The sequence below is a fragment of the Aythya marila genome (genome assembly GCF_965140915.1).
Source record: "Aythya marila genome assembly, chromosome: 8".
Classification (NCBI taxonomy): Eukaryota; Metazoa; Chordata; class Aves; order Anseriformes; family Anatidae; genus Aythya; species Aythya marila.
The window spans coordinates 17,669,029-17,687,119 of NC_139049.1; the positions used below are offsets into that span (position 1 = coordinate 17,669,029).

At 39.4% G+C, this 18,091-nt stretch overlaps 2 protein-coding genes across 2 annotated transcripts in view; both read left to right on the forward strand.

Moving 5' to 3' along the window:
• COL24A1 (collagen type XXIV alpha 1 chain) overlaps window positions 1-9,702 on the forward strand; it is a 134,805-nt gene extending 125,103 nt beyond the window's left edge. The window contains exons 54-60 of the mRNA XM_082765828.1: window positions 3,643-3,678; window positions 3,771-3,797; window positions 4,569-4,634; window positions 5,392-5,560; window positions 6,893-7,002; window positions 8,141-8,356; window positions 9,176-9,702. Of these exons, the coding sequence (XP_082621954.1) occupies window positions 3,643-3,678; window positions 3,771-3,797; window positions 4,569-4,634; window positions 5,392-5,560; window positions 6,893-7,002; window positions 8,141-8,356; window positions 9,176-9,322 (771 nt within the window). The 3' untranslated portion in view covers window positions 9,323-9,702. The remainder of the gene's footprint in view (window positions 1-3,642; window positions 3,679-3,770; window positions 3,798-4,568; window positions 4,635-5,391; window positions 5,561-6,892; window positions 7,003-8,140; window positions 8,357-9,175) is intronic.
• A 1,927-nt stretch (window positions 9,703-11,629) lies between these two features.
• The window catches only part of ZNHIT6 (zinc finger HIT-type containing 6), a 32,996-nt gene continuing 26,534 nt past the window's right edge, over window positions 11,630-18,091 (forward strand). The window contains exons 1-5 of the mRNA XM_082766562.1: window positions 11,630-11,732; window positions 12,778-12,843; window positions 12,925-13,031; window positions 13,125-13,210; window positions 14,539-14,642. Coding sequence (XP_082622688.1) covers window positions 11,665-11,732; window positions 12,778-12,843; window positions 12,925-13,031; window positions 13,125-13,210; window positions 14,539-14,642 — 431 coding nt within the window. The 5' untranslated portion in view covers window positions 11,630-11,664. The remainder of the gene's footprint in view (window positions 11,733-12,777; window positions 12,844-12,924; window positions 13,032-13,124; window positions 13,211-14,538; window positions 14,643-18,091) is intronic.

Consider the following 18,091-nt stretch of genomic DNA (forward strand, 5'->3'; position numbering starts at 1 on the left):
TAATGGATGATGATATAGAATCATAGGAAAATCCAGGTTATTATGGATCTTGACGTATTCCATGTCCAACCTCCTGTTTAAAGTATAATTAGCTTTGAGATAAAACCACATTGCTTACCATCTTCAAAACCTCCAGGAACGGAGATTATATAGTCTTTCTTGGCAAGTGTTCCAGTGCTTGACTATCCTAAAAGTAAAATAATAATAATAATAATACTATATAAGCACAATATGATAAAGCACAATCTGTAATTTTCTATTATGAACTTTTATCTTAGGTTTACAGTAACTAAGAGCCGCTGCTACGCTGGATGGTATATCAGAGTATTGTATTGCAGGATGCTACTATGACTTACCCATTCTGAGACACAGTGAAATAACATCAAAGTGACAGAAGTGATCAGGGAAAGCTTAATTACTTGGGATGACATTTTTTTTCCTTTTTAAAATAATCGTTGATTTAAAATCATTATTTTACTTTGTTTCTTGGAAAATTTCAAAAGTTACGGAAAATATGGGAGTCCCTGGGATTGCTCATGTTTTCAAAGTTAAGCATGTGTACCATTGCATATAAAATCAGGGCCTTGTGGTTTTAGAAAAAGATTAGAATTTTGGCCTTTGAACTTCTGTACTAGCAATCAAATTGGGTGATTAAGGAATTAAAGAGCACACTAAAACTAACATTTCTATTGTCTGATTTTGTTATTATGAACTAGAATTATACTCAGTATACTGGAGTTATAATGGAACCTTTTCACTTAAATTCTAGTATGATCAAAGGGTAAATTAAGTGGATTTGTAAAGGTAATCCTGCACATTCCAATGAAACATTCTGCAATTAGCTTAATCCATGAAAAGTGTAATTTAACCTTATTCTGTTGCTCTATAACAAACAAAGAGAACATTTATAACATCTCTACAGGATTTTCAACACACTCGTGCTGTTTTGTTACATTTTAAAGGCTTGTAAAAGTAATTGATATAGACCTTTGAAGTTTTAATGCATTTAAGAAATCTAATATCTCCCCCAAAGAAGTTTACTACAGTTACCAAATAGCATTCACTATTTACCTTTTTTTCCACATGGATTTTATTGGCAAGGTGACAGTAAATCAAGACAAATCACATTTATCTTTTGCAAAATACTTTAAATTCATCGGTACAGTGCACTTTCTGATTTTTGAAGTATTCAGTTCTGTCTCAAGAACCACTATAATTTTTAGCTGTTCTAGTCCCAAAACGTTCGAAGTCTTAAAATTGTGGCATATGCCAAGAATATAGAATGTTAGATGAAGTATTCAGTAATCTGAAAAATCCACTGGAATTTCTAAATCTCAACACTCAGAGAACAAAGGCATCTATTCATCAGAGCAGTGGTTACTTAGGGACAAACTGCAGAAGACTTTGTGCCTTGCTTGACTCGATGTTTGCATAATCAAGTCCTGAACTAAGATAAATATGTCCACATGCTGCCAGATTCATCTGTCAAGTTTCCTTTTCACACTTTCTCTTTCATTTTATATTAAACATACTTCCCCAGGTATGATCATAGAGTTCAGGACTTGAACTTAGGATTTTAAAGAAAACTTCAAGCTGGACAATAATCAAAATCAGAGTAAAAAGGGAAATCTAGGTACTTGCCACAGAATCTACAAAGTTTTCTGTATTACTGCATATTCTAAAATGACTTATCCTCCGATTTCCATTTTTCAATACTAATCTAATCTAATACTAATTAATGCCTTAATTAAATATCAGTACAAATTTACCAACAAAATGACTTGGAGTCTCTTTTGTATGAAACACAACTGATGCATCCTGACCATATTTATTTTGAAAGTTGAATTTTAGTCTACTAGTGCTTATGCCATCAATGTCATCTTCACTGTCAGAAAGCCGTATCTCTAAACTCCCAGAAATAGCTTCAGTTTCAGTTCTCCCACAGAACTTGCACAAAACATGCATCTCGGCCTCAAAATCATTTGTGGTCCCTTATCATAGCCTTGTTGGTCTGGTGCTAGGAGTTACATGATGGCCTCTTCTTTTCACAGCCTTCACTCTCCAGCACCTGAGCCCCTCTGGCATGGCCAGGGCAGGTCATGTGCAGGCACACTCAACCTTGTGCAGTTGATGCACAAGTCATCATAATCCCCTGTCAGATTTATTCCCAGGTGGCTACCATATACTGTACTTCATGAGTATGTATAGCAATAGTAAAAAATGCAGCTGGTATTGTCTTAATATTGACAGATTTGGAGCCTCAGTGACTTAAATAAATTGCTCCTATATGCTTTGAAGTCTTCTTTATTTAAATATACATAAATCAATGTATAATTGAATCTGGTTTTATCCATCTGGTCATTTCCAGGTGAACCAGCTGCCTCAGCTGGTGGCAGGTTGAAGCACAGTCCAAGTTCAGCCGTTGTATCTTGCAGTGACACTCTCACAGATCTTGCTGTGAAATCTCACAGCAGGAATACTTCTTATTCCTATATTAAGTGATTTACAACTTGATACCTCTTTGACTAGATTAGCTTCACAATATTCGCCAGCATTAATTACCATGTCAAATAAGATTATTTCTCTTTTTACAGAGACTTAGCACTAGCATAACCATATTGGTATAAGAGTGTTTTTGCTCGAACAGCTCATTGTGCTTGAATAATAGGTACAATAAGTACAAACTAAAGAGTGTTTTGCTTATATAAACTCAGTTATGTTAAATGGTTTTACTAATACATAATGCAGATCTAGTCTGTGCCTTTCATTCCTTCTCTTTTTTTTTTTTGCATTAAGCCACTGCCACTTATTCTTTCCGTTGTCATTGTTCTTGCTATTGTTTATGTTACAGCAGCTCCTAGAGGATTTAAGCATATAGAGACTGAAGAAGAGAATCTTACAGAGACAAAAGTATTACTGAATATTTACAGATATTCATAATCATTCTATCTCAGCGTGAATAGTTGCTCAGAGAAAGGCTAAATCAGACAGACTTTACATTTCATCAAACTCTGAGGCAAGACTAAAACGCAGGTATAAGACTATGTGCGTTATAGGCACTATAAACTAGGGAGAAGCAGCTGTTCCTTCTCTTCTCCTCCCTACTGTATCTTCCTGCATGCTAAAATATTGTTTCTTAAGGTCAGGAGCATGGGTGTAACTTCATTAATATGAAGGAAGCCTGCAGTAACTATTAAAAATTAAAAATGAACCTAACATGTTCTGGCTGAAAAGTGGCACTGCTAATAAATGGAGCTAATAAATGCCTAGTAGATATCTGTGCAGTCAAACGGATCAGTTTTTTTATGATCATTCATCCACTGTAGTACTTGTATCGGCAACATGTGCATAATGCTGCCACATTGTATGTTAATAGCTTGTATAACTTCTATACCACAGGTGATTAAATAAATAAGTTTTGGTAAACAGACAACCCAGAAATGCTCACAGGAATAATTTCACATTAACAGAGCGTACTACTTTAAGAATAATAACTAATAATCTCGGTTTTACCGAGACCCGTATCACAAACATTTTCACTTCACTTTATGTACTGTGGCATTTTGTCATTAAAAACATACATAAATATAAAAGCTGAAATGTTCATCTATAACCACTGCATTTTATTTCCATTTCTTCCAGGGACCTCAGGGACCTCAGGGCCAGCCAGGGCCACCTGTAAGTGTAATAAAAATGCCTGTATTATTGTACTGTGAATTCATCAAATAAACATGTGAAGGACCTAATCTATGATTTCTCCCATTTTCCAGGGACCACCTGGACCACCAGGACCAAGAGTAAGTACTGTAACTACCCTAACTACAATATAATCCTCTGATGAAGGTGAAAATACAGGATCATCTTCAGTTGCTTATTCTGTCACTGTAAGTGAAATGCAAATACATTTTTCTACAGTTTCCATTGCTACAGTAATACGGTTTTGGACCTGCCATGTTACACTGTTGGCTCTGCTCTACCACACTGTTGAGTCCTTAACAGGCTGTGTTCATAGGCATGCTCATACTTTTAATACGGGTTAACTCTGTCGTACTCTAAAAGGGTTTTCTGCTGTTCTGTATTTGAACACACAAAGACAGCAACAGAAAAGTTTGTGTTATTTCTGGCCCTGCTGTTCTTCCTATATATGTATATGTGTGTGTGTGTATATATATGTGTGTGTGTGTATATGGATATATATATATATATACACAAATGCAATTAGTCTGTTAAGGGATTGTACCACTTAAGACAAACTCAGTATTTGAAGTGTTTTAAATCTGTGATGCTATATGTAACCTGAGAACCAGAACCAACTGCAAGACCTAGTTGTTTGTATGGGTTTCTTAGTCCTTTAAAAATAAATAAACCTGGTGTCTGCTATGTACATCACACAAACTGTGGAGAATGAAGATACTATTTTAAAAGCAACTTTTCACAATGAATTATTTTCTGAAGATGACAAAATAATGACCATGCTTCTACAAGAATACTGAAAAATTTACTTACCTGTAGTTTAGAATATTTCTATTTGTTTTTTATTTTCTGAAATATCTTTTTTTATTTTTCAGAAACTTGTGGATATCAATGCTGCTGTTCAAGCTTTGATTGAGTCAAATGCTGCACTGCAGACGGAGGTAATGAATCTCACTGTATTTACATTGTCATCTACATATACAATTATAAAGAGACTATTTGAGGAAATATCAGGGCTTCTTTAGAAAAACAATTTAAAACATGGGTTACAAGCAATTACTGTAGAATGTAATTAAACATGTTGAGATACCTAAGATACAATTTAAACAGAATTAAGGAAAAACAGCATTTCTATCTTTTTATCACAATTAGCAGTGATGGAAATTTATAAAATATCACACATAGTGGACTGTAACTGTTTAGCTACAGATTATAGTGACATTTAGGCCCTGTTCCAAAAAATACTGGCACACGTACTTAATGTTATGCAAGTATGTGGTCTCATTGGAAAAAAAAAAAAAAAAAAAAAAAATCCTTTCATGTGTGAAGTCAAATATATTTGCATTTATTTTCTAGGGTAAGTCTAAGAGTAGATTTCACTACTCAAAATCTAAAACTGATGCATATACTTGTATTTTTTTTCTTTTTCTCCCATACCCATATTTCTGTCAACGTGTTATGTTGTTGTATTTGCATGATCTTCAACTGCCTGTAACTTCACTGCTCTGATAATTTTAATAAAACGCACTAATATATTTATTGGAATATATTATTCTTACCCTGTTTTGTATGGCTGTTGGCATATGTTATAAATATTTTGCTTCTGTCTGGCTCTTCAATGGCCACTTGATGTTTACTGCATATACTGCTGTTGTGATACTTCTCTGTGGTAACACATTTGCTAATGGCCCCTGGCAGAGATACCAGAATACTGAAGTAACTTTACTAGATCACAGTACAGAGATATACAAAACGCTGCACTACCTTAGCAATTTACTGCACAGCATCAAGAACCCCCTTGGCACACGAGATAACCCAGCACGCATCTGCAGGGATTTGCTTAGCTGTGAACGTAAAGTGTCAGATGGTAAGTGTCCACTTTCATCAAAGCTTGAACACAGCTAGGCTTTGAAATGCATTGCTGCCAAATGATATGTTCTATATCCAGATTTGGATGAGTAGATTTTTTGTTAGATTCTGTTACAGTTTGTCAGTTATCTTTATTTTATCTTTATTTATGTTACAATTTCTGGATTTTAAAGATTGAAGTATGTAGCTACCTGGTATTATATAGATATTAGATAGAGATTATATATAAAAGCAAACAAAAGTGTCCAGAAATTTTTGAAAATTAATCTCATTTTGTGATCAAAAGTTTTCTGAATAGTTAGAGCCAACTTGGAATGAGTTTTATGTGGATCAGATTCTAGATTACTAATGAGAAAATTGTATACAATAGACTATGACTGTCAGATACACTGGTAGCTGTTGATATCTTAGAAGATGTTGAATCAATAATTCAAATCAAAAATAATTATTTAATGTGTAATGTCAATTCTGTGACATAATTCTCATTCTGAGTGGTTAATAAAATAAATACAACACCCCTATTATCAAGCGTGAGCATGAACTAAAGAGGAAATGAGAAATGAAATAAGAGATCACAGTGAAATCTCTGTTCCTTAACATAGGTAAGGACAGATCAGCTCTTCAAGATGAGCCTAATGCTTTTTAGAAGTTCATAGTTCTAATAAGATTTCCTGTAGGGCCACAGAGGTCACTGACATAGTCCTTCACTTCACAGGATAATACACCCATAAACCGGATGGCCCAGGCTAACCTATTTTCTAACCATAAATTCAGGGAAGCTAAATCCTACTCTAATTTATGTGTCCTCTTTCTTTTTGTGAAACAAACTCCATGGGTTCACAACAATAAATTCACCTTATTACTGTCACTAGCACATGTCATACAAAGTGCCTGGTGGCAGAAGGAGAGTGGAAAAATGCAAGATCTTCGAGTTGCTGTGAGAGGAAAAGAATTTAAATTTCTGAATATATTCTGGGTATAAAGCCAAGGCCAAGGAAATAGTTAAGTTTTCATACGTAAAGAGCAGACTGCAAATGCCATTTATTCTTACTACTTCGCTGTAGATAGAGAGGATGTTTTTGAAACCGTAACTGTATTCAGAAGTTATTGCATATGTAATGAGAGCTGATTGGCTATGATAATTTTGCTCAGCATTCATTATTAATAGAATTATGGTAGTGGAAAGATTTTCATGTTCCCTTTCTATTTCCCACTGAAGCTATGGTAATAATAAATATAATGCTTGCCAAAAAATATGAATATTTTAGCAAATTGTTTAGTAACAATTATAATTTGGGTTAATTTTCTATCTGGGATTATATACTAATAGGAAAATACTGGATTGACCCAAATATTGGCTGTCCTTCTGATGCCATTGAAGTTTTCTGCAACTTCACTGCAGGTGGTCAGACGTGCTTAACACCACCATCTGTGACAAAGGTATGCATTGTTTCCTGGAGGTTCTGTTTGTGCTGAAACTTCAAGCAAATGATTGCTTGTTGACTCAATGTGTGAGAAGATGTTAGATTTCAGGGGAGTGTGGGGTGTGGGGGGCTGAAGGACGTGTTATGTGCGTCTTTGTGAAGGACGTGTTATATGTTCTGGTAAGGAAGTTGCAGAATGTCTGGAGGCGATGTATGTTACTGTAACTGTCACTTTCTTCATTTACTCATCTTCCATGCTAAAGGAATTATTTCATTTTGCTTTACATCTTTCTAAAAACGGCATAAAAATAAGCCTGAAATGCTTCTAAGCTATGTTAGTAACTCATCACTTAGGGCGGCTAAGTGTGTAATGCTGACATCATTGCAATGGAAAGGAAAAAAAAATATCCTGTTCAACACCTAGCTACTGTTAAATGCCTTGTTAGGTGAAGACTGGTTTCCTTTATGTCGTTAGTCCATGCTGCCCATTGCATGTGGTCCTTAAACCACTGGGAGTAGACATTTTACATTTATGGAGTTTTGCGTATCTACTTCAGCCATCAAAGAGCATCAGAAATAACATAAAGCTCCATATGCATTCCTACATTTGGAAGATTCCTGAATATGACCTGGTCGTGGAGAAATTCTTGTTGAGGAATGCATAACTGTATTTTCTGTCTAAAATCAAAGTATGCTTATAATTTTCAGGCTATTAACAGGATGTAGGTATTGGCAGCCAGAACCTGTGGTCTAAGAAGACTAATTAGCAGAAAGGTGCAACTGCAGTTCAAGCACTGCTGCTGCTATTATCTTTCTTTGAATCACAAAATCCTTTGTCTCAGTTTTCTTATTTAAAAATAGTGTTTTCTGCCTAGCTATGTTTCAACAGTATTGTAAGCATTAGCAAATGTTTCTTTTTAAGCTTTGAAAATGTCCAGGGAAAGTTTCATTATGAAGTAAGCACTTTAACAGGACCTAATAGTTCTCCTGAAAAATACAAGTGATGCTCTTCGGCACTGATCCCCGTGTATAAACATGTGTACGTGCTCCTATGTGTAAATATTGCACTAGTATACGCATGTCACTTTGCGTTGTGGTGGCCATTTGGCATGGCCCAGCTGTAAGTCTAACTGTGTGTTTCTTTTGGAACTTAGCTGGAATTTGGCGTTGGAAAAGTGCAGATGAACTTTCTTCATTTACTGAGCTCAGAAGCAACCCACAGCATCACAGTTCACTGTCTCAACACACCAATGTGGGAATTAAATGAGGCAGGTGGCCATAAAACATCAGTTAGCTTCAAAGGTTGGAATGGACAAGTATTTAAAGCAAATACGCTGCTTGAACCGAAGGTGCTGATGGATGAATGCATGGTAAATACATTTTAGCATTTGCATCATTAAAACCATAATGGAGTCACTGTTTAGGCAAGATTAACTTTCAGCAAATAATCTTTGAGAACAATTTTTTCCTGCTGTTGTGACAATCTTAGATATATATGCCCTGAAGTTTATTTCTTACATTGTTCTGCATATGTAGGCATACACCAACCTTCTGATATTCAATACAACATCTACTCAAGTACAAAAGCAATTCCAGTAATATGGACCTGGTACTTGTTGTTCTCATTAAATAAAAAATATTTGAAGACCCTACTAAGACTCTGAAGAGAGATGGGAATAGAAGTAAGGAGGTCCTCAAGGGGATTTTAGGAATGGTTACTCTCAGAATGAAAATTCAGACTTCAATGATAGTTCGCTTGAGGTTATATAGCACAAAATCTCAGTTTTGAAGAAACTGGTAATTATTTTTGGACAGCTAATTATCATTAAAGTAATTGACTATGAGTAAATTATTTTTTTCGAGGTGATTTAGCAAGAGATCTAAGAAGCTGTATGAGCCCAGGGCTTCTTGCAAAGTGGCAGGCTCTCTCCCCTGAGCACTGTTGCCTTGCATCTGCATCCGCCCCAGCTGTATTCTGGAGTGGGCTGAGAAGTCACAGTTTTGCCATGAGTGCCTGTGATGTTCTGTGGGAGAAATAGCTTTTGTTACATTATAGAGTTTCTTTATGAACTGCTGGGAGAATAAATGTTTCTGTACATTTCTCCTCTCACTCCTTAAGCACAGCTTTCATTTGTGTTTCGAACCTCATCTTTGATGTGAATTTAATATTCTGCTTCTGTGTGTTGCAGATTCAAGATGGCAGCTGGCATAAGACACAGTTCTTTTTTCACACTCAGGACACGAATCAGCTTCCAGTTGTTCAAGTTAACACACTTCCTCATCTCAAACCAGGGCAGCAGCACTTCATAGAAAGTGGTTCAGTGTGCTTCCTTTAAAGGTTCTGTCCTGGTTCTTTTTGCATCAGCACAGAATTGCTGCACAGATTGAGTGCAAGAGTAATGACCTGTTATAGGCAAAATTGCTATGAAACTGAAGATTCATTTTGAACAGTGTTGGTTAAAGAATTTCAAGAAGGAAAGACTTCCCCCTAAGGAGAAATGGCATTTCAAAATAAAGAAAAGAAAGAAGACTGCAAGAATTTTCCTAAAGTATTCAAATCTCTTTTTAATACTGGTTGGTGCTTTCTTGCATAATTTCCTGAAATTGAATATCTGAGCATGGAATTTTTCAGGACCTCTAGTGTTCTTGGCAATTTGTTTAACAGCACTACAAAAAAACACCCTAAGGAAAGCTGGAGACATACAATACTAAGGAGCAATACTGGCTAATGCTCCTAAATGTGCAATAGCTTATATATGAAAAGTGAATTATGCCACAGTACAATACATTGTCTTTTCTTAAACATTAAGTTTTATTATAGTCCTTTGTGGACATATTCATCTTAACAGATGGCACACTACCTCTATGTGTTTCCTGTCCGCATTGCCTTGGTGCTCTTCATAACACAAGGTGCTGGTGGCCTTAGCAGAGATTGAATCCTTTTTTATCTTTCAGACTGTATGTGCTGGTTACATCAGGATATGTTTCTGTTGTCAAGGTACTTATTTTAAATCGTTGGTCACATACTTCACTACAATTAAAACATTATTTATGTGGATTTCTTGTTTTAAATATTTTTATGTACTGTTGCAGAAATGGTATATAAGACAGCACGTTGTATATGATGCATATAGTCCGAACAGTTAGCTTTGTAAAAGTTGTTTTTAGAAGAGCTACCTGCAGTAGTTTTGAGTTTTAGATTCTGAATGCCAAAGGCATCTTAAGATGATGATATATTGTGTATATATTTTGTAACTAGTTAAGCAAATTACTACAGCATGTCTTCTGAAAGACTACTGTTAAATTATAATCAATGTTTCATCAATTTAGAAATTTCATTTTTTTGCAATATTTTTAGATCATTTGTTTCCTTAAATTAAGCCTAAAATTTTCAACCATCTTTATTAAAAACAAACAAAAAACAATTTTACCATTAGGAAAAGCACTCTTTGATAACTCTCTTATAGTGACATATCTATTATCAATCCAAAGTCTACTGAGGAAGATGGCAGATAAGTGGAAAATGATACCAAACCATACTGCACAGCAGGGAAGTGTTCAAACAACTGGTTTAATTGTCTTGATCCACAGGAAAGCATACTTAAACTATAATAAAATAAGCTTCCAAACTGTCTGTTTGTCTTTTACTATTTTGTTTTAATACTGTATAGTTCATTCTCAGCAATGATGGAAATCCTCTAGAAAGGTACTTTTTAGGTGCTAGTGCTTTGTTTTCCAAGGGGAAATGCCATGGAATATTGCACAAATATTTACTTTTTACAAGGTAAAGTACATGTACATCTGATGTTTTTGATTAAAGCGTTTTTTTGTTCCCTGTGAGAAAATCTGATCAAAGACTCTGTAAGATCATTGAATGACAATAAAGGTTATAGAAAATTCCTTCCTGTCGTTTTTGCATTTTCAAGATTGCTAGTTCTGCCAGCATCACTTGATGTTTGCTCTTAGTTTGTCTTTGGAGTTGATGTGATAAATATATATATATTTTGTAAGAATGTTAGAAAATGTTCTGCTTCATGTGTATTTTTTTAATCTTATTGCCTTACTTTCGGAAATTATTTATAGCCTGTATTTGTTTTTTCTTAGTTTCTATCAGAAATCATCTATTTTAAAAGCTAATACCTTAAAGCATTATTAGTCTGCTCAGATGAAAATATCTTTATTTATGTGATTAAGTCAAAAATGTAAATTCCTTGCCCACAGCACAAAGTCCTTGTGCACCAGGCCACTACCAGACAGTACTGTAGTGTGGTGCTTGAAGTGGGAGGCTGCCAGAAACAGTTGGCAGAAAGTATCCTTTTTGACAGTGTGCTTTATACATAGCGCAGCATGAGTTTTGGAAAGCCGCTTGCCTACAGCCACCTGAGCTCTTCCGAGCATTCCCAGGAGCTCTGGCACAGCTCTGTCCCACAGGGTTGTGACGGTTCCTTCCCTCAGCTGTTAATTTCTGATGGTTTGAGGCAATCATCTGCTTTGTTACCCTGAAGTTTAGAGCAAGCCCTGAGCTAGGCTACGGCTGTGTGTCAGACCCCTGCTGAGGCAGGGACGTTTCCACCTGGTAGGGCCGCGGAGGCCGCCAGGCGGCGCCGCCGGCCGGGGGAAAGGCCTCGGCCGGGCTCTCCCCATCGGGCCCCGCGTGCGGAGGCGGCGCCGCGCAGCCATGGCGGGGCAGGGCGGCCCCGGGAGCCCCGGGCGGGCGGCCGGGGGGCGGAAGATGTCCCTGCAGAGGTAGGGCCGCGGGGATGGGGCGGCCTCGCTGCGCCCTCGGCTCCGCTCACGGCCGCGGCCCGGCCCGGCCTGGCCCGGCCCGGGGGGCGCCTCCGGGGGGCTCCGGGGCTGGCGGGGGGAGGCTGCGGCCCGCGGCGGCCTCTCCCCACCGCGAGGCCGCTGCTCGGGGCCGGGCCTGCCCAGCGGGGTCCGAGCCCTTCGGCGCCGCCCTGCCCCGGGCATCCTCGCTGCTGCCGCTGTGCCCGGCGAGGGAGGAGCGGCGGTGCCGGCCTGGCTGCCCGACGGGGTGCGGGGCGGCTGGGCTTGCGGGCAGGGGCTGCGGGGGAGGCACCGCGTGGGCTCTGCCCGCTCGCGTTGGATGCTGCGGAGGGTATTTAAGGTGTGGCAAAGGGATGGGAAGCTCAGGGTAACGGCTGCTTCAGGCTCTGTTTCGCAGCTCGTGCAGGAATCCTCATGCTCGCCCTCTCCTCGTAAAAAGAGGGGAGATGTCATTCTTGTACCGACCTAGTCAAAAAGCAGGAGGCCGTGGGTGTGGAGGAGAGCACAGCGAGGCTGTGTTCAGTAGCAGGGTTTGTAGGGCTTGCCCGTTGTGCCTGTGGTGGGTGCCCTCAATGCGGGCCTGCCCTGCTGGGGAAAGGGGGTGTTAGGTCGTAGTGTGAACCCCAGACACTAATGAGCCCGGTTTTGGACAGATGGGAAGTAATAATGCACATTAAGAGTAGTAATATAAATGCAGAAAGGCACTGATAGAGCAGGCTGCAAAGCACAAAGTGATGCAGCCTCACTGTGCTTCCAGCCCTGCATTAGCTTGGTGTTCCTCAAAGCATCTCTGTGGTGCATTTTAATAAAGGTTGGACCCCAGTATGTGTTTGGAGATGCTCACTGCAGCTCACGTTACCGTGTCTGCTAGTTTATCTAATCCAAGCTATCTGTGTTTTCCCTTCCTCCTTTCAAGGTCCAGGTAATGTTACCCAAACGTGACAGCCAATGGCACCGTGCCTGCCTGTTGGTTGGTGCCCTAAGAGATACTTTCTGCTTCTTTCAGATGTGAAACGTGTAGTGAAGAGGAAGCTAAGTACAGATGTCCGCGATGTATGAAATATTCGTGCAGGTATCTAATATCTAACTTAAACTGTTATGTTTCTTGTGCTGAACGTGGCATATTAATGGTTCTTTATTTGTGTCATTTCAGTCTGTTGTGTGTAAAGAAGCATAAGCTTGCACTGAGCTGTAATGGAATCAGGGATAAAACATCATTTATCTCTGTAAATGAATTTACCGACTTGAACCTTCTGAGCGGTAAGAATATTTCTTGTGCTTTTTAAAATTCACCATTTTTAGTAGGTTAGATAAATAAACTACGTTTTTTTTCTGTTCTGTTTTTGCTTTCAGATTACCGTTTCCTGGAAGATGTAGGAAGGACAGCTGATGCTGCGGCTCGAGATCTTTCTGTGCATAGGCCAACAACAAATAAATTTGTAAGTTTTAAATTAGCCACTTGGTCTGTTGGAGATAGGGTTGACTACCTTTACATTCCCACTGAGGCAGTCCCAGTCCAGATTTCAGAGCTGATAACCTCTACTGTGAAGGTATGGACGACCCTGGATATTAGAGCCAGAAATCAAGGAAGGTCTCCAGGTTTATGTAATAGTAGTATTGGTGGCTACATCCAGTTGCTTAGAAGAATAAACTGCTAACAGTCTATACATTCTCCAAATACTTGATGCGTGGCTGTTCTGGGTTGAGGGTGACAGATGTGTATTAAGAGAGACTGATTGCTCCTATCTACCTCTACAGCTTTTCTGAATTTTTACATGCAATATTCCCATGTAAACAACATGGGATTTTTTTGGCATGTTTTTGCCTAAAAATTATTACATGCTTCCCCATTTACCAAACCAAGATAACTAGAGTTCTGCAGAGAATAAGTCTAAGCAACTGTGAAGTAAAAGCTAACGTGCTTTTGAGAGGTGATTTTTCTTGAAATTCTTCCACTTCCAGTAGAGCATCAATGAGATCACAGAATTAGATGTCATTTCGTAAAAGCCATGTGACAGAGCAGGGAAGACCAAGATCAAGAAGTATGAACACCAAAGTGCACTCCAAAATATGTTGTCTCATTTGTGTGTCAGAAAAAGGTGTCAGGCCCCTGTTTCCAATCCTGTGAAGACACTTTTTAATACAGCACTCAACTCCTCAGTTGGAGAGAATTCATGTTGATTTTTTTAATGCCAAGTAGATTTAGAAGTCCTTGTCTGTCTCTTAAGCTGCTGTCATACTCTGTGTTATAATCATGATGTCTTGAAAATGTACATTGAAAATGGTGAGATGCTCCAGAGGTAGCAGTTTTTAGCGTGCAATACTAGGCGTGTTTGCAGGATGATATCCTTCACGCTACCTTTAGATAGGATTTTGTCAGAGTGGTTGAGGAGGTGCTTGTATATCCCATCCACTAGCAGGGTTGTAGCTCAAAAACCAGCTCAGTGAGTGGTTTTGCACCGATGGTGGGTGTTCGTGACTTTCACAGTATGTTGAAGAACTTTAAGTGGGAAGAGGTCATTGGCATGTTGTTTTTAACTGGAAGACTTCACCTGAAAATGTTTCAGGTAGTGTCCAGGCTTGCTTTATTGACTTGCTCACTCACAGTGTTTTGTTTATTCAAAAGTCAAAGTTCAACATTAAACGTGGCCTTTTCTTTAATGTTCCCATAATTCCTTTCGTGTTTACTCTTCATTTTTTGCTTTAATGTTCCAGCTTTGTGTATACAATTCAGATTCAAAAAAAAAATAATTTTATTTTTTGCTAGATAAATTACTTGAGAAACAGAGCTCGAAGGCATAATATCAACCTGAAGACACTGCCCATTGGATTTACAAAAAGAAGAGAAAATTCAACCATCTTCAATAAGAAGTGAGTCTTCAGTCGGTTAGTCAGCAATGTTTTGCTTTCACTGAACACAAAATGATGGGAATCTAAATTCATACTGACATGCTTGCTTTTAAAATCTGGTATGCTTTTTTTTTTTTTTTTTTTTACAAAAGCTATTTAGATTTAATATCTCCTGCAGCAGTTTTTTCATTTTTAGTCTCTTTGAGCTCAGTTTTATAGCTTATGCAATTCATACATTATTTTGAAAAATACCAACATTAAGTAGTAGGTGGACGAATTAGTACTGTTGTGATTTTCATCTGTTAAATGGCAGTCTGAAGGCTTTTGGGGGTTTTGTTGTTAGAAAAAAAAACTTTCCTTTAAACGTTTATGATAGAGGATTGATGTAGAATGGTTGCTGAAAATTCCTCTCTCTGAAAATAGCTGTCTTTAAGGCTGAAAGGGGTGCTTCCAGTCCAGTTACCTGCTGCATGTCATCTTAGGGTTGATGTATGTTGTAGCATGTGCACAGCTTAGACAAGTGCAGACAGACAGATGTGACGTCAGGAAAAAGGCTAAGATTAATAAGACTTACGGTGTTCTTTCTTTTTTTTCTACTCTTGTGAGTTTTCTCTGGTATCCAGACTTCGTGTTTTATTTTTGTTTGTTTTCAGTTTTGTGTTGTGTTTTTTTTACTATGAAAAAAGTACTGCAGAGAACTCTGTTATGACAGGAAACAGGTCACGTTCAGCTTGAAGATCTGTGCTTCTTGCAGTAATAAGATGTGGCTCCTCCTCTTCTCTTCATATCCTTAGTTCTGGTAGCAAGTTCTGGTTTCAATATGCATTTTTCCCTCTGTTCTTGTGACTTACAAACCACAATCTAAAGAGCGGTGGCTGGAAGTGGTGAGGTGCCTGTGGCTGGGGAGCTGCCACCAGGTGTCTCTCTCTAATAACCAACCTGAAAAGCTGCTCAGCACACTTCCCAGTATCATCCAGTATCATCTCCTCTCATCTGCTGTTCTGAGACACAAGCTTTTTTTTTTTTTTTTTTTTTTTTTAATACAAATATTTAGATTTTTTTAGCTGAACATAAGGCATAAAAATCTGTAGAAGTGTAACCTTTGAAAGTTGCATAATTTGCAAGCTCTGCCAGAGCAAATCCATGGCAGACCCATGGAAAGAAAGGAAATCTGGGGTGTTTTCTCCATCTCTCTTCAGAACAGAGTAGAGGATAGACCCAGACGTGGTAGATCCTAGCCATATGAGCAGAGGCTGCCTGCCTTTGTACTGCCTTCCTTTGCTTTGGCCATATGTTCAGCCTTCTACAGATATCTTGTGCAGGGCTTGTGCTACTGAAGTATCTCAGGCTTATGGCCGAGCTGGGGCATTTCCTCAATGTTGTAGATAAAACAAAATAGGCATCCCTGGCAGTACAGGGTAAGGGAGTAGTGTTATAGAGCCAGAGCAAGGGCAGAAGGCCCAGAGATAGTGGGATCAGCAGCTAGGTGTTTGGAGACAAAAGAACAGAAGAGACACACAGGCAGGGTTTTTGACCCTATTGGTAGGATCCTGGGCATGCTGCAACCCTGTGCTGACAGAAATTTGCCTCCACATAACACATTCGTCAGTTCTTTTTCTCTAGAAAGTCTTTTTGAGTACATACTGAAACATACCTTCTGTTGATAACAAATGAAGCTGTAAGCAGGTTACATTTTGACGTGTTTCTGTTGTTTAACAGAAGCAGATTTAAAACCTAAGAGGATGGGGCAACGAAAGTGACATTGGCAAACAGGCATGGAAGTATCTCACAGGCTGTCTGGGATGATGTCTTACTCTTTTGTCAATCATGAGGACCTGGGGTGGTTTTCTGTGGTTGTTCTGGACAGTTATCCTTTCCGGGGCTTTCAGATCCCAGCAGAAAGAACATGGTAACGTTCTAAGAGGACAGGAAGTAGCCCTCTACTTCCTGCACATGCTGCCCAAGGGTATGGGGCATGCTCCATGATAACTACAAGAAGGACATTTCCTCTCTTGTGCTGCTGCTGTTCACTCAGCAGTGGTCTGTTTGAATTCAGTGATGTAGATTAAAAACTAATTATTTTTATTTTTTGTAATTGGCATGTTTGCCTGCTCCCTCTGTGGGTGCCTGAGGAATCAAACCCAAGGTTTGATCGAACCAAAAAGTATCAGCCATTTGACACCTATCCCATGTGATTTCGTGGTATGACCTCTAACTTTTTGTTGAATGTTACATCCAAGTGGGGTAAAGCTGTGCAAATAGTTGCTTTCTATGAGCTTAACGCCTGGTTCTTGTCAGGCTCTGGTGTGTCTGCAGTTTGGTAGCTCTGAACCCCTTCTCACGCTGTTTGTCTGTCAGGGTTTGTGGAGGGGTTCCTCTGGAGGGTGCAGGTTGGAAGCTGCGCTGCATATGTGTGTGAAGAGCTGAGAACCTTCTCTGATGTCTTTTTCACACTCTCCATGTGAGCCAAGCTGTTAGGCTATACAAGGCAGGAATGAAAGTAATCCAAAACTAGGAAGTACAAGATGTATTCTTGTGTCATCCCCTACCCCTGCCAGCTCTGGAGGACAAATCAGTGGTTGTTTAGATGTGTTAACCAGACTCTTCATTTCCCAGTTTCCATTAGTTTGTTGTTTCCATTAGTATTGTGAAAGCATACGTGCCAGTGCTGGGTAACACACGGGTTAGATTAACTTGCAGTATCAAGCAATCCAGATACTGGAGGGTCAGCAGAGAATGGAGTTTGAGTCCAGTTTGTGAACTCCTTCCAGTGGGCCTTCTGTCTTGCAGGTGGTTTAGGACACCTTGCTTGCAAATTCTTTTTAATGCACTGCTTCACCATACAGTAGCTGTAGTGCCCTCATTTTCCAATAGAAGTGCTAGTTCCCCTTCTGTAAGAGGTGCTGCCATGGAATTAGGGTGTGCTGCCGTGATGGGGAGCCTTCGGGAGAGGGCTGCAGAGTGTGACCAGGCCGGGCAGCAAGAGGGAGCTCCAACCAGCAGGGGCTGTGCGAGGAAAAGGGGGAGCTCGCAGCTTGTGCCTCCTGCATCCTCAGCAGGAGCCTATTTCAGCAATGAGAAGCTGAACTGGGGCAGTGCAGCTCAGCTCCCTTGGTTCTGCAGTGTATGCAGCCCTGCTCAGCCCTGCTCTGCTGCTTATCTGCCTGGGCACCTCCACCCTGCCTCATCCCGTCTGTGCACAGCACCCGTGCATGGAACCCATGGAAGCTTGGAGGTGGGAAGGAGGGATGCAGCTCCCCCTGGGTGGGAGGCGTTCCTGCAGGTTGGGAACGTCTGATCACGTCATGTACTTTGGAGAAGAGGGGATCCTCTCCTTTGTCTCTCTTCTCCGGTTTAATAGTGTGAATAAAATCTGTTGTGGAGACGTGGGATTAGTAGTGGGTAAGTGATCATTAGTGCAATGGAAGTTACTTCTGAGGTACTTATGAAAACCCTAAAATGTCAAGTCT